Here is a 21,466-nt window from a genome sequence, read left to right as displayed (position 1 = left end):
AGTTGTACCTCTGTATGCAGAAGTATCAATATAACTTAAATAACAAACTTTTTTTAAGATGATAAACTTATTATTAATATCAGAGTTACGCGAAACTATTTTTTTCAAGTGCGATTTTGACGTTGCAACTTTGGCGCGACTGCGACTTTGCGACTTCTATTTTTGACCCCAATGTGCGACTTGTGGAAAAGAGGAAGGAGAGAGACAATCAGAGAAGAAGTTCAAATTAAAACTCTCTCTCTCTCTCTCTCTCATGGGAGAGAGAAGCTGTGAAGTGAAGGAGGTAATAGGAGAATTTTTAAGTGTATTTAGCGACCTAGTGATAGATAAACTCGGTCATCCACCATCACCACCACAACCACCATCACCATCATCATCATCATCACCAGCATTGTTTTGGTGAGGCCTCCAGCACGTGGCAGCAGGATGGGCAGCGCTTCGGTGCAGCTTTCTCTGCGGCATTTAAAGGATCCACACTTTGGCAGGATCCCAGAGACTCAAAATAAGGTGAGGGTGCATCTCGGCGGGACTTGTGGCTGAGTGGTCTGAGGTGGAAGGTAAATAGTTATTCTCGTAAGGCAAAGTGCTGAAAATTTGTGTTTATTTACTCGCCGTCTTTAGTTTGTCTTACTGTCTTACCTGATGGCCTTTCTCATTCCCGGTACTGAGGGACAGGCACAAGGAGCAGATGATTAACCCAGAGAGGCACAAACGGAGGTGCAGTTTCTCAATTTGGTAGATTAGTATCTCTGTGGCGCCCCGGCAAAGTTAGGGGGTTATAGGGGAAGTTTGAAGTCTGAACATTTACCGAATCCTGAGAACAATATTGGCTAATGGTTCAGTATAATAATGATAACTTTATTTCGCCCAGGAGGATATATCAATGCATACATAGTAAATATACTCATGTGTACATGCACATGTATACATTCATACCTGCATCCATACACACATATACTCAAATGAAAAGGAAAAGTGACACACACTCATGCAGACATTATTACATTACACTAAACAGATATACTCAGACACAAACACTAAACAACATGTACAGATTCACAGACTTACACACACAGACACATAATATACACATGAATATACAAGTGAAGTGCAACTTACAAGCATCTATGTGTATCATGTTGGGTAGCTTATCATCCAGGGTGTGCCATCAGTAGGTAGAGCTATTTCTGGCACATCACCCCCTGGGGATAGGCACTACTCGGTCTGATGGCGGTGACTAGATTGTTCCACAACTGTTCCACCCTCAGGTTTAAACTAGATACTGAGTGTCTCCTAATGACTTCCAGACATTTGATGTTGTTAGAGACAAATGTCTCTGAGGAGCAAAACCAACGAGGCACTCCCAGTAGCCACTTGAGGATGTCATTGTGACAGACATGAAGCCTATGTGTAGAAGACACCGTATCTGGCCCATAGTGAGTTATGGTGCATACTATAGCAGTGCCTGAACAGCTCCAACTCTTCACTTCGATAATGCAGAAGGAAAACTTCCTCAGGATAGTGTTTCCTACACTTGTGGTCTTGTGAAGCTGTTTTTTATTGTCCAGATTGTCTTGTGAGTCACTAGACAACACCTAGATTCTTACCTAGATGGGGCTTAACCCCATCTAAAAACAAGCGATGCCTCCAACCATGAATGCAAAAAGATGTTCTTGAATTAAAGCTTGAGGTTAGCTAATGTTGGCGTCACCAAAATGGCTTGGGTAATGAGCTGGTAAGACTCGTAATGTACTTTATGGAAAATACATGCCCCAAGTAGGTGAAGCTGTCCACACATACTGAACTTTGGAGTTTTTGGATGGAACAACCATGCACTCCATCTTGGTGGTGTTTTACATGATGTAATGCTCCCTGGCATATGCCTCAGATCTGACTATCAGGTCCTGAAGTGAATCAACTGATGGAGCCACAAGGACCATGTCATCCACATAGCTCAGTGAGTTGATACAGTGATCGTGAACATGACAGCCAACGCCAGACTCTGCCAGGGAACCACTTAGGTCATCCATGTACATATTGAAAGATGAGGCGAAATCCCAGCGCCTTATTTTTCAACTTGTTTTACACACAAAAAAAAAGCAGTCCTGTTGAAGGTGTTATTTTAGGTGTTTTAAGTGCATCCCATAAGCCACAAGGTAATTCTAGTATAAGCTGTATGATGTTTTGTGTATTATATAATGAACTTTTGGATGCTTTGCAGGAAGTTGTGTCTCTGAGTGCCCCTCATGTGGACTCCTTTAACTTCTTTCTGGGTAAAGGACTCCAGGAAGCTGTTGCAGATATTCCTCCATTAGAATTCTCCCTCAAGAATGACAAAAGAGTAAAAATTGTAGTGACTGTAAGTTCTTTGGTCTGATTGTGTGATAGATGGATGAAGTGATGCATTGAATGATACCTTCTTCAACTAGATAGACTCTTCTCTTTTCTTTCTTTAAAGCTACTATGCTTGTTCTCATTTACCATGGTTTGTGTAGAGTTGCTTTATTTTTAGTTTTTATGTTACTAGTATTATTTTTATAAGTCTTACACTAAATCTAGGTATGATTACATAATTTTTTAATCATGATTTTTTTTTTTCTCTGCTCATACAGTTATCCTTTAATTGTACTTGTAATACCTACTCTCTCCAGAATTTTTTATCATGATTTCTAGTTCCTAATTATAACATAATCTCCTATCTTTATTTCGATTTTCTCCGTTCTGTATAATTTTTCAAGATCATGATCTCTAATTTTTTGTGGTCTTGTTTCTCCTTTAGGGTGCCACAGTAGGCAAGCCTAGACTCCCACCAGGTGCAGGACAGGCCAAGGATTACAACTTGTATCCCAAAGAGTGTGTGGAGCGCAAGTCATCCTATATAGCGCCAGTCAGTGTGGACATAGAGTGGAACGTTGATGATGGCGAGCCATTTACCCACAGGCAGTCACTTGGGGAAATACCCATCATGGTCATGGTAAGGACAATGTTGTGCTTTTATTCCTTTGGAGGAATTTTATATACTCTTTATTGTCTGATCACTTTCTTCACTCTCCTGCTGGTGTCTCTAATGAGCTGTTCATCAGTATAAGACTATGAAATTTTTTTTCATTTGTTGATTTATTTTTCAATGTCTAAATTAGCTAAAAGTTGTAATAGTCATATTGCCCAAAACTTTGTGTTGTTTACCTCTTTGTAATAAAGTGACTGGCTTGGTTGATCCAACACCAGCCCCAAGACTTGTGATTAAGATTGTTTTCACTAATGTACAGATGCCAGCACTTGACTTCTTGCCAATCCTGGCCATATTATTTCTCAGTAGCAACACCTGTTAGCCCCACACCAGGTGAAGGCTTCAATTTTCCTTTGATTGTTTCAGCCACCTCAAAAACTAAGCCTTTAGGTTCCCCAACTGGTCCATGCCCAGTCCCTCCCCGTGATCAGAGTGACACCACATCATCTCCCTCTCCACCACCCTCCTCTGTCTAATAATAATAATAATAATAATAATAATAATAAACGGTTTATTAGTTAGGCAATGTAAAAGATTACACTGAAAATGTACAGGGGGGGGGGACATTACCATAATGAACTAGAAATGCTTAACCTAACTATGGATAAACTTAACCTAGAATTCACTTATTTATTTAAGGCTCGCACAATAGTGGGCACCGCGCTAAGTCAGTACCAATCCATGCGCGGTGCTCTCAAAGGCGCCACGCGATTATGGTGTCGGGTGGCGCGAGCAGGGGGAGGCATGTCGGGGGGTAGCAGGTGGCGGAGACGTGGATGACGCAGCAGTCCTTCCCCAAATTTTTCCAAGGCTTCCTGGTGTCTTGTGGCCAGCCTCGGCAGACTCAGGCAGGTCAGGGCGTCCTCATAGGACCTATAGGCAGGCCCAAGGATGACCCTGAACGCCCTCCTCTGAACCCTCTCCAGCTGTTGTCGTTGTGTGAGGTTCAGGGAGGAGGACCACGCTGGGGCGGCGTACATGAGCTTAGGGAGTATAAAGGTGAGGTACACTCCCCTCAGCTCATCTGCCGGTGCTCCCAGGGACCTGAGTCGTGTGTGTGTGTAATTCACTGTTTGATCTGCTGCAGTCTCTGACAAGACAGCCAGACGTTACCTTACGGAACGAGCTCAGAGCTCATTATTTCCGATCTTGGGATAGGTCTGAGACCAGGCACACACCACACACCAGGACAATAAGGTCACAACTCCTCAATTTACATCCCGTACCTACTCACTGCTAGGTGAACAGGGCTACGTGAGGAGACACACCCAAATATCTCCACCCGGCCGGGGAATCGAAGCCGCTGGCTTGTGAAGCCAGCGCTCTAACCACTGAGCTACTGGGCCGTAGTGTGTGTGTGTGTGTGTGTGTGTTACCTTTTATTTCTTGGTACAGATTATGATGTGATGTGATGTATGCGTGTTTGTTTATGTGAGCGAGTGAGTATGACACACACACACACATTGAAAAGATAGACATGGAAGATCTGGTGCTGGTGACAGAAGAAGCTGAAAGGACAATAGGACATGCAAAGAAGATTAGGAAGAGGCAGTCTGTGAAGGATATTGGAAAATACAGTTTTCCACATAGAACGGTAGAAAAGTGGAATGCATTGAGTGAAGTTGTTGCGGCACATAATGTGCATAACTTTAAAGAAAAATTAGATAAATGGAGATATGGAGACAGGACACTATGAGCCCCCACTTGAACCCTGTACAATACAAGTAGGTAAATACACACACACACACACACACACACACACACACACACACACACACACACACACACACACACACGGTAGCTCAGTGGTCACACGCCCGGTAGCTCAGTGGTTAGAGCGCTGGCTTCACAAGCCAGAAGACCGGGGTTCGATTCCCCGGCCAGGTGGAGATATTTGGGTGTGTCTCCTCTCACGTGTAGCCCCTGTTCACCTAACAGTGAGTAGGTACGGGATGTAAATCGAGGAGTTGTGACCTTGTTGTCCCAGTGTGTGGTGTGTGCCTGGTCTCAGGCCTATCTGAAGATCGAAAATAATGAGCTCTGAGCTCGTTCCGTAGGGTAACGTCTGGCTGTCTCGTCAGAGACTGCAGCAGATCAAACAGTGAAACACACAGAAGGATGGTGGAGTGGAAGATGACGCATTGATGCTCTGATCACAGGGAGGGACAGGGCATGGACCAGGAGGGGAAGGTCAAGTGGGTGGAACCTAAAGACTTACTTTTTGAGGTGGTTGTACCAATCAGAGGAAAATGAAGCCTTCACCTGGTGTGGAGCTAATAGATGTTGCTAATGGCTGTGTAATATGTGTGTTGGGAGTTTTAGAATTGTTTATTATTCTCTCTCTCTCTCTCTCTCTCTCTCTCTCTCTCTCTCTCTCTCTCTCTCTCTCTCTCTCTCTCTCTCTCTCTCTCTCTCTCTCTCTCTCTCTTTTTTTTTTTTTTTTTTTTTTTTTTTTTTAGTTGCTGTAAAATATAATATGCTCTTTTTTTTTCAGTCAAATAACTGTCACTTGAGTGGCCTGAGTCCCAAGCAGCTGGTGGAGCGCGGGGAGCTGGTCAACGAGACAGGTGGTTACTTCATCATCAATGGTTCCTGCAGAGTCCTAAGGTGCAGTTGCTATTTTTTTTAATTTATTTATTTATTTATTTATTTATTTATTTATTTATTTATTTATTTTTTTTTATTTTGTGTGTGTGTGTGTGTACTGCTGCATTACTTTAGCAAATTATTACAAGCTTGTATGATCTTCATTTTATGCAGATTTTCTGCTATCCTTCATACTACTGTGGAATTGAAATAGCCATGAAACTAATTTTACTGTGTAGAAGGCTTAGTGATTAGTATTACTTGAAGCAGCCACCTCAAACCCCAAAATCTCCTCTCATTTCAGGTTATTGATGTCAAATCGACGCAACTTTCCTGTGGCCTTGACCAGAGACTCGTGGAGGCGGAGAGACTCTCGCTTCACTGAGAAAGGAGTGATGATGCGCTGTGTTAAGGATGATCAAGTGAGCATGAGGGGCATTTGCTATATTGTTGATGAGGTTTCTTCAGGCCTGTCCACACCAGGCAATATTATTTGCAAACAATGTCTCTTGTCCAGATCTTGGCCGTTGTCATGCCTGCAGTAAGTGTAGAGGTTGCTGCAGTAGCCTCTGCATTTCTTTCATTACTGCACTAAGATATGGCATGATGTTTTGTCTCTGCTACCAATATAAAAGTATCAATCTTGAATACAAATATACAGTGTACACTTTGTGACTACTACTGTTCTCATTGTTTTTTCAGGTTTCTTGTATCAATGTTCTGCACTACCTCAACACAGGAGAAGCTAAACTGGAATTTGTTTTGCATCGTGAAATGTTCTTCATCCCTCTTGTGATGTGCCTCAAAGCTCTCATGGATTACACTGACAGACAGATTTACCACTCCCTCATTCAAGGCCGAGAAAAGGATACCTATTTCTCAGAGTGAGTACATAAGCTGTTGGTTGTCGTAACACACAGGGACCACCATGTTCAAAAATTGATGGTTTCTTGCAACTTTTTTCTATACTTATGTTCTCATTTTATGTGATTGTGTTGTCAGACTGCTAAGCACATCATTTCATCATTATACACCAAAAACACTCATGGTATAAATGTGAGGAATATCTATTTGTTTTTCATATTTTGTCAGGAAATGTTTATCAAATTTACCATTTCACATATACATACATTAAAAGTTCAAAGAAGCCAAGTTTACCGGTACAGGTGTTCTGATGTTCAAGTTACTATTTTTTTGTTTGCATTATTGCAGGCAGATTAAAGCTATGCTGGGAAGATTGCAGGATGAAGACATCTATTCTCACCAGATGTGTAAAGAATATATTGGCAAGTCATTTCGCCACCGATTCACACAAATCTTGCCAGAGTGGTACACTGATGCTGAAGTGTGTTCCTACCTGATAAAGTGAGTGAGTGTGTATTCACGTAGTTGTAATTTACAGAGGCTAAGCTGTGCTCATGTGATTCCATCTCCATATCTACACATGTCCAGTTTTTCATCAGAAGTTATGCACACTCCTTACTGATACTACATCCTCATTTAGCTTATTCCAGACTTCTATATTTCTCCATGAGAAACTACATTTTGTTATATTTTGCCAAGCTTTTTCCTTTTGTTAGTTTCTTTGCTGTGACCTCGTGTGTACTTGCTATTTCCTGTTTTTACTTCTCTTCCACTTCTGGAATTATCTTCAATGTCATCCTTTTTTATGCATGCCTTCTTTTGTCTTACTATTCACTATTTCATTGCCCTTTATTTCCCCATTTCAGATATCCTACATAGATATTGTGAGCAAATCTCTGCATCCTCTTCTTAACAGTGTAAGAAAGTGATAAATAATATGTTGCAACTTTTTCACTTTTCCTCAGATATCATGTGCTCATCCACCTCAAGACACATAAAGAAAAGTTTGATATACTCTGCCTGATGGCAAGGAAACTCTATGCCTTTGTAGGTGGGGAATGCAAGATTGAATCAGTGGACTCATTGAGCATGCAGGAGGTGACACTGGGCGGCCACACATATCTGCAGTACCTAAGAGAAAAAATGGTGGACTTGATGATTTCCATCAAGTGGTTCTTACAGGTCAAGGACAAGAAAGAAACTGGCAATTGGGTGGTTCATGAACGTGAGTTTTGAGAAACCAAAAGTCAAACAGACAAACGAGGTCGTAATGATTATAAAGATAGGCAATATAGAGACTATATACCAGAAAAATTATTACACATTGCTCACCATTTTGTTGCTCCAGAACATTTTTATCTATTCCCTAACTGAAACTACTCTTCCTTTCAGATGACATAAAGAGAGCTGCAAGCAAAGCCAAAGCTACAGGCAGTGCTTTCCAAAGTTTTATTGCCTCAGGAGCCCTTCAGTCCAAGACTGGCTGTGGCCTCATGCAACCTACAGGTAACCTTGGCCTCATTATACAAGTCTGATTACACACCATGTAATAATGTCTTTATTGATTGAAATTATCTATATTCTGGAGATCACTTTAAGTAGCATCAGGTATCAGAAGCATCAGTTTGTAAAAAGCCTTAATTATTTTTGTCTTTCATTAGAGTTAGTTCACTGTCAACAAAATATTGGTACATTTCTCAGGGTTTGTTAAGATTGTACAAAATTCCTGCTATAGTAAAAATGTGTAACACATAGTCCCTTTCATGACTTGTCTCCAAGTGTATAGTTTTGTTCTTGTATTTGACATGAAAAGTGCTTATCATACAACATTAATTTAACTCTTCCTAGGACTGACTGTCGTGTTTGATCACCTGAACCGAATGCGTGACCTGTCCCACCTCCGAGCCATTCACAGGGGAGCATTCTTTGTGGACATGAAGACTGTAGAACCTCGAAGACTGACCGGGGAAGCATGGGGTGAGATTTCTACCATTGCTACACACTTCATGTCTCACTATCAGGATGGTCTTGGTGTTGTAATTCTTTTATTTCTGTAGGTTACATGTAGTTCTGTGTTGTTGGAGAGTGACGGGTTTGAGCAGATGTCAGGTGCATTTTACAGGATGATATCATGTCTGTAATTTGTGTTTTAGTTCAGAACATAGTACTGATGATGATAACTGCTTCAAAGAGGATATGAGAACACTAGAATATAAGAAAATGAGGGAAGCTGCAAGAGGCTCCCGTTATGAGCAATGCTACTTAATTCTACCTTTCATTCTCATCTATAAAGGCTTCATAATTATAATATTTTTCTTTTAATGAAGATCCAAACTCTATTCAGTGATGAGATTGACACTATCATTGACTTCTCTTCAGGCTTTATTTGTCCCGTGCACACCCCGGATGGAGCGCCATGTGGACTCCTCAACCACCTGGCAAAGAACTGTGTTGTGTTGAACGAGGTGCCGGAGAACCCCCAAGCCCTGTGCCAGGCCCTCACCAGGCTGGGCATGACTCCTGTACACAGCACCCCTCCTGTGCCACACGCCCAGTGCCTGGAGGTGGTGCTGGATGGCAGCCTGCTAGGCTTCATCAGGAAGAGTGAGGCACAGAAATTTGCAAATGAGCTGAGGGTCATGAAGACACGTGGAGAGGTAAGAAGGAACATGCTTATTCTGTTTCAGGTGACCATTTAGTACATCTATATATTTATCTAAATACCAGGGCACTAATTTCATATAGCGTAACCTGTACAAAATTACCACACACTCACACGCATGATATGCAGATGAATCTTGCCCTTTAAATCCTTAAGTATCACAAGGTTATATTCATCATTACTATACTCTGCTCAAAATTATGCTAGTTCTGCAGATCTTACAAAGTTCATTAAGTTAATTCTCAACAGTGCTTTCATTATGCTTACTCTGCTGTCTGTTCTACCTCAGATTTTCAAGTATACAGAGATTGTGCTCATCCCAGAGAGGAAGTATGGTGGCCAGTATCCAGGTCTGTTCCTAGGAACAGGTCTAAGTCGAATGATGCGGCCGGTGATCAACCTTGAGACCCGCACCATAGAGTACATAGGCACCTTGGAGCAGCTGTACCTCACTGTGGCTGTCTCTCCAGAGGAAATAGAAGAAGGGGTGAGTCATGGGGATGTTATGTGTGTATATTTTTCTAAACAAATTAAATTGAAGACCAAGTTGTGAAATGTAATTAGATTTTGGCATCCAGAAAGGAGTCAGGTGCCATGAAAGATCCTATAGAATGGGAATACTGATCATGTGAAAGAGATGGGGGAAGGCAAGGGGCTGCTGAAAAAACCTCGGAGAATGGAAGCTGTGGTCGTCTCTCTCTCGCACACACACTCCAGTATTGTAGCCTCCCACTCTCACACACACTACAGCACTCTGCTGACTTCCAACTTACCAGGCCATCAGGCCTTTTTTTATCATTCTCTTGGTCCATTAATGGTCTTAGTGTGCTGCTCAGGTGCCACAAATCACTAATGTCTTGAAGAATCTTTTACTAATACAGACACAGAGATGGAGATGAAAAGTGAGTTACAGTGAAGTACATCTCATTACATACTTTTTTGTTTTTCTTATATTTAATGAGAACTGATATTCACAGGTCCATACTCACCTTGAGGTTGACAAGACAGCAATTTTCAGCAACATTGGCAAGCTGGTGCCTTTCTCAGACTGTAACCCTATTCCCCGTAACATGTACCAGTGCCAGGTGGGTGAAGCAACAGACATGCTGTCAGATACAGACAGGATAAAGCAAGAAACAGTAAAAAACAAAAAACCAGTGCTGATAGAATAGCATGCATTGAACATATTTAGATAACTATTCCATCACTAAACTGTTAAACATTGCCATCACTGTGTTACATGCAGATGGGTAAGCAGACAATGGGTACACCCTTCCACAACTACTCTGCCCAGACTACCAATAAGGCATACAGGCTCCAGTACCCTCAGGTAAGAAAGAAAGAAGTCATATTGGCTCATAAGATTTGCTTCATGTACAATTTATGAATAGGTCCAATTTTATGTATATTGCTTATGTAATTACTCATATATTTATATTTATATATATATATATATATATATATATATATATATATATATATATATATATATATATATATATATATATATATATATATATATATATATATATATATATATATATATATATATATATATATATATATATACCTATAAACAAAATATTTATTTAATTTGACTGACAGATAATACATAATGATTCTGTATAAAACTCAAGGATTGGGAAATTGATATTATGAAACTTTGGCATACTGTATTTTAATTCACTCATTTCCACATACTCAAGGTGAAAATAAATGCAGAATCTACGTGTAAAACTGCTGTTGTATCTGTCGAGAAGACCTAATGATTAAACAACTTTTCAGGTCCCTCTGGTAAGGAATGCCCACTATGACGACATCAACATGGAAGAGTTCTGCATGGGCTTCAACGCAGTGGTGGCCATCATCTCCTACACGGTAAGTCAGTGTTCCTGCTGGTGTGATTGTGTTTCCTCTCCATGGTGCAGAAATGCTGGAATCAGGTAGTCACCCCCCCCCCCCTTTTTTATTTTATTTTATTTTATTTTATTTTATTTATTTATTTATTTATTTATTTATTTATTTTTTTTTTGCTACCAAGGAAGGGAACTGGTGTGTTTGAAAAGGTTATTTTTTTAATATATTTTTTCCTTTATTTATTTATTTTATTTTTTATTTATTTATATATTTTTTTTATTCTATCTGACATCTATATTGGAACTAGTATTAAGTGGACCTCATTTTTATTATGATTTTTGTTGCCTTTGGTCAGTGGCTTCCTTACATAAAATAGAAAAGAAATTGTTACACTTGGATGTAAAGTAAGAGATGAGTGGCTTATGACACACTAATTGAATGGTGACTTCTCTTTATTTTACTGCTGTTCAAACATTGTTGTGTCAGTAATACATAAAGTTTTATGTATTATGAAAGGGCTGGGTAAACCACTGTATGCTGTCAGGCCTTGCTGTGGAAGTGTGAGGCCAACTGTGCTATACCTGAGCTGCTGGGGGGTGTGGACCATTTAGTAGGATTATCCACAACACTAGCCTTTTCTACTAGGAGCGAGAGTGAATAACGTGTATGAATGTGTGGTGTGTCTGGGTTACCTGTGAGGGACTATTGTTAGGATAAATAGATAGATAGAAGTCTTAGTTTTGAAGTAGATGAAAACAGGCCAAATTCTAACAAGAGAGCCATTTTTCCCACCAGGGTTATGACATGGAGGATGCAATGGTGCTCAACAAGTGTTCCATGGAGCGAGGCTTGGCACACGGTCAGATCTACAAGACAGAGGTTGTTGACCTCACTCTCCAGGAGGGTATCTCAGGAAGGAAACAGAAATTGGCTGAGGTGAGTCATCTGAAGGTTCTTGGTGCATTTTTCCATGGTCTTAAATGTTAGACTGATATGAAATTACATTCTAAGCATGTACATAGTATTATGATTTGTATGACTAGGCTATACAAGAATAGTAGCTATATATATATATATATATATATATATATATATATATATATATATATATATATATATATATATATATATATATATATATTTTTTTTTTTTTTTTTTTTTTTTTTTTATGTAGAAGAGGAGCCAGCCAAGGGCAACAAAATATAAAAAAAAAAGGCCCACTTGATTGCTGGTTCCCTTAAAGAAAAGTGAAGAGTTAGCCAAAATTAAGGAAGAAATGTCTTGATACCTTCCTCTTAAAAGAAGTCAAGCTGTAGGAAGATGGATATACAGCAGCAGGCAGGGAGTTTCAGATTTTATCAGTTTGTACTATATTGTTGTATTGACTTTCTTTCAGAGCAATTTTGTCTTCCGAAGAAATCCAGCAGACGCAAAACAGAAGAACTTCCTGGACAGCAATGGTCTGCCCTATCCTGGGACACAGCTCACAGAGGGGGACCCATTCTACTGGTACAAAACACAAACAGACACACACACCCTGTATTTTGTGATAAACACATGAATGAAACATATCCTCACAATTATTATGTAGTTAACTTTATACAGGTAACCCCCGCTTAATGAATGGGTTACGTTCCTAAAAAAAAAACTTTCATTAAGCGAACCAATTATAACAAGTTTAACCCCTGACTTGAACTTCCATTGAGAGTAAACAAAGCAAGAGTGCATCATATTACAGTGAAAGGTTTAATGAAAGTAAAAATTATGAAGTTAAACATTTAGGCAGTTTAATTTAAGTCATTATAATGTACACTTATGTATGTATATATGTAAGTAACTTTATAATGTTGATCTTAAATTTATGAAGGGATGGAGAGTGGAGAGGGAAAAACATTAACTGGCAACCTGTGGAATGTAAACAAAGGGTGCATCATTGTACTACATACAGTAAAATCCCTCTTATCCGGCATTCGAGTATCCGGCACATTTTTCCCCGAGCCTTAAAATCATTAAAAAATCAATGTGTACTCATAAAATCGATTCAAATTCCCACGCAAGGCATACTTTGTCCCTTCACCACCAGAGTGCACTGCTTCGCGCCACCTGCGGCCCACTGCACTGTGTTCACTCAGTGACTCAGTCCGACGTGTGCACTGTTTATCGCCTGATGCCTTCATCATGCCTAAAGTTGTAGAAAAGAGGAAGTGTTGTGCTTACACTTAAGCAGAAGGTAGACATTTGTCGACGATTAGAGAAAGGTGAAAGCAGACAGAAATTAATGGCGGAATATGGTGTGGGTTCATCAACTATTTATGACATTAAATACCAAACGAAAAAGTTGCGCGATTATATGAAAACCACCGACACCCCACCCAAAAGCAGCGGAAAATCGTCACACACTGCAGTATCATCGTGGTGAAACGATGGACAAAGTGTTATACGAGTGGTTCAGCTTGAAAAGATCAGAAGGAGTCACAATTACAGGCCCAATGTTAAAAGAGAAAGGGCGTGATTTAGCTAAGAAGATGGGCGAGTAAGGGGCATGCCAGTTCTCTGATGGCTGGTTCCATAGGTTCAAGGTTTGTCACATATACTTTATTTTTGTAACCCATCAACTTATTTATAAGAGGCAAGTATTAAAGAGAATGTTAGTATTGTGTGTTGGTGAGTGTGAGGTAGCAGCGCGGGTGGTGAAGTGCGGCACGGCGATCAGCTGATTTTTTTATGGTAAGATGCGTGAGTGTAGGGTGGTGATTGTGGACATAATTTCACTTCTATTCTAGTATCCGGCAACTTCTGGTATCCAGCATGTCGGCGGTCCCGTTGATGCCGGATAAGAGGGCTTTTACTGTACAAAACTTATGTACCACATTTCCACAAGGCTTTCTTTCCATTTTATCCATTGCAGAGTCACGAGTTCAGGTGGTTCTTTTAGCTTGCAAGGAAGATACGGTCTCACCAACCTTCTTAATAGAGTCTGCTGACTTGAAAATAATAGACAGTAGATGGAGTCAAGCCATGGTGGCGAGCAGTGCTATTAGTTTTCTCACCTCTCGTGTCTGTGAATAATATCCAGCTTCACTTCGAGAGTAAGAGACTTTCCGGTCTTAGCAATGCTAGGTGACATTGCAGGGCATTTTGGTGCCATGTAGAGCGAGGGAAGATGAGCTGCTGCTGATGCTGTTATTGTTTTAAACTAGGGGAGTGAGTGGTGCGCATTTTGTCCGCAAGAGGCGCTGGTGTAATCAAAAGCCTGTCGGCTTGCGTGATACAGCGGGGCTTTCAAACTTGGAAAAAGTTACCTGGATAAAATTTCATTAAAGCGAGTTTGGGGGTTGCCTGTACAAGCAACCCCCGCTTAAAGAAGCTTCATACAACAAAATTTCGCTACAAAGAAAGTTTCCTTTTACTACCATCTGCTCGTTTAACGAACACCAAACTCGCTTTAACGAAATTTTATCCAGGTAATTTTTTTCCAAGTTTGAAAGCCCCACCATATCATGCAAGCCGACAGACTTTTGAATACACCAGCGCCTCTCATGGACAAAATGTGCACCACTCACTCCCCTAGTTCAAAACAATAATAACATCAGCAGCAGCTCATCTTCCCTCGCTCAACTTACCACCAAAATGCCCTGCAATGTTGCCTAGCGTTGCTAAAAACACCAGGAAGTCTCTTACTCTCGAAGTGAAGCTGGATATTATTCACAGACACAAGAGAGGCGAGAAAACTAATAGCATTGCTTCCCACTATGGCTTGACTCCATCTACTGTCTACCATTTTCAAGTCAGCAGACTCTGTTAAGAAGGCTAGTGACTCTGCAATGGATAAAATGGAAAGCCTTGTGGAAATGTGGTACATGAGTTTTGAATGTAGTACAATGATGCACCCTTTGTTTACATTCCACAAGTTGCCAGCTAGCATATTTCCCGCTCCACTCTCCCTTCCTTCATAAATTTAAGATCATCACATTATAAAGTTACTTACATACATTAGTGTACATTATAATGACTTAGTCTTAAATTAAACTGCTTAAATGTTTAAATTCATAATTTTTACTTTCATTAAACCTTTTACTGTACTATGATGCACTCTTGCTTTGTTTATTCTCAATGGAAGCTCAAGTCAGGGGTTAAAGTTATTATAATTGGTTCGCTTAACAAAAATTCGCTTAACGAAGGTTTTTTTTAGGAATGTAACCCCTTCGTTAAGTGGGGGTTGCCTATATTTGTTTTTGTTTGTTTGTGTTAGACAACATACAGACAAAGAATTCCTATCCCTCTCACACTGTCCCTAGTCACCTCTGATGACAAGCAGGGAGTACAGTGGCAGTGTTCTTACCCATTAGCACAGAGGTTGTCCCTTTCCATTTGGGTCTGATAGGGGTGGGAGTGTGAACTGTGTCTAGTCCATCATGTATGGGATTACTGGGCTGGTTTTATAGACAGGCCCTCAGTATGTCAGTGGTAGTGAGAGACTTTTACATTAGAGTGGATAGAATATATAAGAATGTTAGTATTACCTCTACTGTGAATGGAGCTCAGCCTCACTAACACCTCACCACTTGTGCAGCGTGTATGATCTGAACCAGCACAAGTTCCGCACCACAAGCTACAAGGGCGAGGACTGTGTGGTGGACAAATGTGCCATCATGTCAGCCAGCCTGGTCATGGGAGAGTGCCAGCGCGTCAGCATTTCTGTCAGAGTAAAGGTCAGTAAGAGTGTGGTGGGTGCTTGTGAAAGGTGTATTTTAATCCTCACCTCTCTTTGAATCAAGGAGTTAGTATTGAGATTCATCTTATTGAATGAGTTAGCCATAAAAGATTCTTACTGAAGGTTGAATTTGGGCAGGACACTCAAGAAAAATGGTTGATGATGGTTACTATTGAGATAATGTGTGACATAATTCACATCAAATGTTTCTCTTGGATTTCAGAGGAACCCCATTATTGGTGACAAGTTTGCCAGTCGCAGTGGGCAAAAGGGCATCATGAGTCGCCTCTACCCCACTGAGGACTTACCTTTCTCTGAGCGGGGCATCATGCCAGATATCATTTTCAATCCACATGGCATTCCCTCTCGTATGACAGCAGGTGAGGTGGAGAGATGCAGAGAGAGAGAGAGAGTGTAAAATAAATCAGATAAAGTTGTATGTGTAAAGAGAAGAGAGAGAGAGAGAGAGAGAGAGAGAAAGAGAGAGAGAGAGAAATTAAGTACAGTTGTATGCATAATGATTGGTTTTATTTTTGTATAGGTAAGTTAATTGAGCTGGTGGCAGGGAAATCTGCAGCAGAGTTTGGCTTGTCATTTGATTCCACACCCTTCAGGTTCTCTGATGAGAACCCAGCTGTTGATTACTTTGGGAAGATTCTTGAAAAAGGTGAGGTTATTTCTTTGTGTACTTTTGTTAGTTTGATGTATAATTACCGAATGTTAGAGAAAAAAAGAAGTCGTCTAAATATGGTTTCTACTTATTGCAGCTTCTTTCTTGAAAGTTTTGTTTTTCTGGCTTTCCTTTGTTCCTTCTTCTCTCTGTGTAACCAAATAATTATTTTGCCATAATTTGAAGTCATATTGACCTCAGATCACATTTTGTCTCCCTGACAGCTGGCTTCAATCACTACGGAGAGGACATCCTATATAGTGGGACAGACGGCCGCATGCTGGAGGTGGAGATCTTTGAGGGCATCATCTACTACCAGCGTCTGAGGCACATGACAGCAGACAAGTGGCAGGTGAGGGCTTTCTCTGCTTACCCATCTGTCTCTTAATCTCTTCTCCATGCCATCCCATATGGGATTGCCAGCCTGATATGTGGATTGACAATTCTTTCTCTTCCACTGGTTTGTCATTGCCTTCTTGTGTGCATCCTGTCAGGTTTATAAGAGCAACTTCCTCTGTTCTCTTCAGGTGCGAGCCACAGGGGCCATGGATCTCACCCTGCGGCAGCCAGTGAAGGGGCGTAAGAGGGGAGGAGCCATCAGGGTCGGGGAGATGGAGAGGGACTGTCTCATTTCTCATGGTGCTGCCTATAACCTTAAAGATCGCCTCCTGGACTGCTCTGACTTATCTCAGGTAGGTACTATATACTTGTATGGTACTGGGTTATTAGTACATATTGATATTGAGTAAGTACGTTGGGGTGTGATGGGATGTCGCCACTTTGACTCAGTTATCCATCTTTGTGGTTATATCAGTTTGACAGTATGAGTAGAGTGCATACAGTGTGATTGTAACCTCTGCAATACTGCTGTGTTGTACTTTAGTCTGTTGGTAGTATTGTAAACACATCTTACAAATCATATTTGAAGCTATTTAGATCAGTCACTGAAAAAAGATAATTTTGACCATCTTGACACTGTACTCTTCACATTTATGTGAGGTTCCACTCAGTAGGGTGGAATCAAAAGCTTTTCATCTTAACAACTCTCCTCTTCTGACTAACTGTCTTCAAGCTCTTTCTCACCACTGGAATGTTGCATCTCTTGCTATCATCTACTGCTATTTTTATGCTAACTGCTCTTTTGATCTTGCTAACTACATGCTTCCCTTCCTCTTCCTGGGGCCTCGCTCCACAAGATTTTCTGCTTCCTCTCACTCCTACTCTTTCCAACTCTGATACAAAAATTAATCAGTGATCTCAATTATTCATACCTTTCTCTGGTAAACTGAAACTCCCTATCTGCTTCTGTATTACTAACTTCCTATGACGACTTTATTTAAGAGGGAGATTTCAAGACATTTATCTTTTTCTTTTGGCTAACTCTCTTGGACGTACAAGGGGATTGGGAAATAAGTTGGCACTTTTTTCTCCATGGCCAGCTTCTCCCACTTACATTAAAAAGAAAAAAGTCACATCTACAGCAGACCTCAGTTTTAGTATCAGTTTTCAGTGACTTCAGGGCAAAGGCTGAGATAATAGACAATTATAATGAAAGGTCTCGCCTCTGTTGTGTTCTGACATCACCTGGGGGAGCCATGCTTGTTGCAGTTAAAGAGGATATGTAGTGAGACCATTCGGAGAGAGAGAGAGAGAGAGAGAGGGTGGAGGGACTGAGAGGTGAAAGGAAGGGCTGAGTGAGGCGATGATAACAGTACTACTTTGCTTCCTTCCCCCTCCAGTATACCTTCAGGACTCAAGTAAGAGGAATAGGTGGTAAGAAAGGGAGAAAGTAATGGGGAGGGATAGGGAGAGGGGGAGAGAGCACCAGCTGGGATGCCAAGTGTGCGAGAGTGAATATGCGGGGAGGGGGGGAGGGAGAGTGGGTGGGAAGAGGAGGACGGGAGACTGACCTACATGGCGGTTGGTGTAGGTCAGGGAGCGAGTCTGAAACGGACTCCCCTACTCCCTATTCCCTCCTCCTCCTCCTCCTCCTCGTTCTCTTCATTACATCAGTGCTATGCCGTATTTTGCCGCAGTCGAATTGATGTGAAATTTGGTTATCGATTTGAGCTGCAGCTAGGAGAGGAGTGCCTTAGACCGAGGGATGAAGCCTTTGTCGGTGCACACTCCCCGGCATCTATTGAGGTCACGTACGCCAGTGGGAGTTACGTCGGAAAACCTACAAAGGACTATAGTATTCTGAAATATCTTGCACCGCACTTCCACCACATGCACTAGGCTCAGATCTAGTTTAAGTTTCACGTTTTTTTTTTTTTTTTTTCGTGGTTTTAGTAACAATATTAGAAGATTTTCGTATGATTTACCCCTTCAGTACTGCGATGCATTTTTACCATGAGCCTTGGGTATGATTGGACGATTTTATTTACATTGGTAAGGGTCTATGGAGGTGAGAAGATTAGCAGCCAGTCTGCACTATTTTAATCCACACATAAGTTTCTGAAGTTATATAGAATTACCAAATAGTAAGAAGAATGAAAATGAAAACATGCCATGATACTGAATAGGTTAAAGGGAGAAGCAGTCCTCCGAACCATCATCTTTGCGGCCTTTGGAAGTAGTCGCGGTGAGAGAACAAAGCATTTCAGAATACTCGGTTTTGAGTGTTGCCATACATCATTATTTTCTTTACTATTCTCTTTACATGTAATTCCTCTTCTCAGCGCCGTACCGCCATGTCCTGACCTGCCCCACGCTTTTTTTTTTTTTTTTTTATCACCTCCGTGTCTATTAGAGGCCACTCGTCTTTACATAAGCACACGCGCACACTCAACTTTAAAACTCTGCCAAACGTCAGGGTCCCTTCCTCGCGTTTCTATGCCTCACATATTTGACTGCCGTCTCTCCATCGTTTCTAGTTATCCTTTGCCCTTTTTTAGTTTTTTTTTTTTTTTTTTTTTTATCCAGTTGTGTGTGTGTGGGGGGTGATACGAGTTATCAGTCAGAGATTTAAAGTGTTTTCTCTTGCATAACATCAGCCATTAACATTCCCGCATTACGAGATAGAGATAGTCATCCCGGTACTCGGTATATTTATCTACCATATTTTGTTCATATCAGTGTGACACAACACGAACAAACGGATTGAAAGTATAGTGGAGGCATTAGTTGACGTGATATTAACACTTCCTACACACTAAAGATCAAGGTGGTAGCATGAATGACAATTAATGAATAACCTCGACACTCGCAAGGAGAGAGGGACGTGAAAACGAGATATACTAGGAAGCGCTGAGACAGGGATTGTGTTTAGCTGGACTCAATATGTGGCCTAACGAACCGCACAGAAAAGTACAATGAAAGGAAAGGTCTTAGTTCCGTATTTAGAAACGCTTTGCTCTCTCACCAGTAGTTTTCAAGGCCATAGAAATTATATGCAGGTTTTCAAGAGTGTTTCTTCAGTTAATAATATACAAATCTTGTCGATCTGCGTCGAGAACCGTAAAAAACGCCTTTAAAAATTCGTTTAGATTTAAATAAAACTTTTTGTAATAGTGGAGATGAAGCACGGAAGTGTTTGAGAGTACGAGCCTTAAAGGAGGCTGCTGCGAGTCGAGGCTGTTTTTGGAGGACTGGAAGTGTCTGTAGTGAATCATGGAAAAGAATGGACGCTAGGAGATTGTACGTTGTGATACTAATGACATTTATATTTACTTTAACAAACCGAGGTAGTTTTGTACATCGAAAATTGAACAATAAACTCTGAAAACTTAACAGAAATACCCATTAACTCATGTGGCTGTGAGTGACAGAAATATGCGGAGTGAAACCAGACGGAGAAGCAGAATGAAGGCAGCAAAAGGTATTCATTGGTAATATCTTGTGGCCGGTGGGGATGGCCGCGTGCCAGAGTGGATCAGCTGACTGGTGGTGGTGGTGGTGGCGGTGGCGTCACATGAATGTCAGCGGGACGCGTCACACTCACCGGAAATACAGTAGAGAGAGTGACGTCATCTGCTGCCACACACTTCCATTATCTTGGCTTGTTCGTATTTTTCTTTATCGCTGTTTAGAATTTTTTATGATTTTTTTTTTTATTACTCTTTGTTCTTAAGCCCTTCAGTACCATGACGCATTTTCCTATTCATTCTGCTTACTGTCTGATTTTATACAGCTTCAGAAACTTATGTGGGAATTAAAATAGTGAAGACCCTAACCATTAATCTTCTGACCTCCATAGACCATTCTTAATGCAAATAAAATCATCTAGGCCCGTATTCAGAAACGCCTTCCCCTTTCACTACGTCATTTTTTCAAGGCTATAGAGACAACTAGCCTGGTTTTCAGGACAGTTTCTCCTTTTAATAAGCTAGAAATCTTGTCAATCTATCACCAGAAGAATAAGAATACTCGTAAAAACACGAGGATCATCAACTGGAGCCTTTGGAAAGCACTGATGGTGAGAGAGCAAAGCGTTTCAGAATACGGGCTTCAATCATAGCCAAGACTCCAGGTAGAAATATGTCCCAGTACTGAAGCGATTAATCACAGTTTGGACTGGTGGTGTCGAAAATGGTCCTGTTTTATATCACCACAGAAGAATATATAGTATAATTTATATTCACAAGATCGGATGACTCGCCAATGAGAAAAAAAAAAAAACTGATTATTCACTTAACCTTCGTTTCCCAAGTTGAAATATGTTTACTTTCTATCTTTTCGAAAACAATTCTAGGCCAGCGCCACAACTTTCTGAAGTCTCTAGTTGTAGCTGCACGAATTATTAATGGTATTTTTAGGATTTTGTTGAGAGTAACAATGAGGTACTGGGTAATTACCTCTGTGGCCTTTAGAAATGGTCTTGATGAGTGCAAAGAGCAAATCGTTTCAGAATACGGTGCGGAAGTGAGTGTACGTCAATAAAGAAGCAAGGTACGATGCTCATTAGTTAAGAGTCGGGTACGAGAATTTATTTACTCAGGTCATTCCCTCTTACGTCTGACATCATGTAGAGCACGCGAGAGGACACGTGACCATTATAGGCAGCGAGGAAGGAAGAAAGGGATTGGACAAAGAAACAGATGATAGCTCTCTCTCTCTCTCTCTCTCTCTCTCTCTCTCTCTCTCTCTCTCTCTCTCTCTCGT

At 40.8% G+C, this 21,466-nt stretch overlaps 1 protein-coding gene across 1 annotated transcript in view; it reads left to right on the top strand.

The window, feature by feature from the left end:
* Positions 1-336: 336 nt before the first annotated feature.
* LOC123506831 (DNA-directed RNA polymerase I subunit RPA2-like) overlaps positions 337-21,466 on the top strand; it is a 22,642-nt gene continuing 1,512 nt past the window's right edge. The window contains exons 1-22 of the mRNA XM_045259174.1: positions 337-507; positions 2,222-2,359; positions 2,780-2,974; positions 5,505-5,617; positions 5,901-6,018; positions 6,299-6,480; positions 6,809-6,961; positions 7,426-7,685; positions 7,853-7,966; positions 8,309-8,437; positions 8,840-9,117; positions 9,412-9,609; positions 10,100-10,207; positions 10,369-10,452; positions 10,908-11,000; positions 11,775-11,915; positions 12,376-12,488; positions 15,553-15,691; positions 15,917-16,073; positions 16,235-16,360; positions 16,588-16,715; positions 16,891-17,055. Of these exons, the coding sequence (XP_045115109.1) occupies positions 427-507; positions 2,222-2,359; positions 2,780-2,974; positions 5,505-5,617; positions 5,901-6,018; positions 6,299-6,480; positions 6,809-6,961; positions 7,426-7,685; positions 7,853-7,966; positions 8,309-8,437; positions 8,840-9,117; positions 9,412-9,609; positions 10,100-10,207; positions 10,369-10,452; positions 10,908-11,000; positions 11,775-11,915; positions 12,376-12,488; positions 15,553-15,691; positions 15,917-16,073; positions 16,235-16,360; positions 16,588-16,715; positions 16,891-17,055 (3,213 nt within the window). The 5' untranslated portion in view covers positions 337-426. The remainder of the gene's footprint in view (positions 508-2,221; positions 2,360-2,779; positions 2,975-5,504; positions 5,618-5,900; positions 6,019-6,298; positions 6,481-6,808; positions 6,962-7,425; positions 7,686-7,852; positions 7,967-8,308; positions 8,438-8,839; positions 9,118-9,411; positions 9,610-10,099; positions 10,208-10,368; positions 10,453-10,907; positions 11,001-11,774; positions 11,916-12,375; positions 12,489-15,552; positions 15,692-15,916; positions 16,074-16,234; positions 16,361-16,587; positions 16,716-16,890; positions 17,056-21,466) is intronic.

Source organism: Portunus trituberculatus, chromosome 21 (genome assembly GCF_017591435.1).
Source record: "Portunus trituberculatus isolate SZX2019 chromosome 21, ASM1759143v1, whole genome shotgun sequence".
NCBI classification, from domain to species: Eukaryota; Metazoa; Arthropoda; class Malacostraca; order Decapoda; family Portunidae; genus Portunus; species Portunus trituberculatus.
The sequence above is the reverse complement of the archived record's forward strand: the minus strand, read 5'-3'. Positions and strand labels throughout refer to the sequence as shown.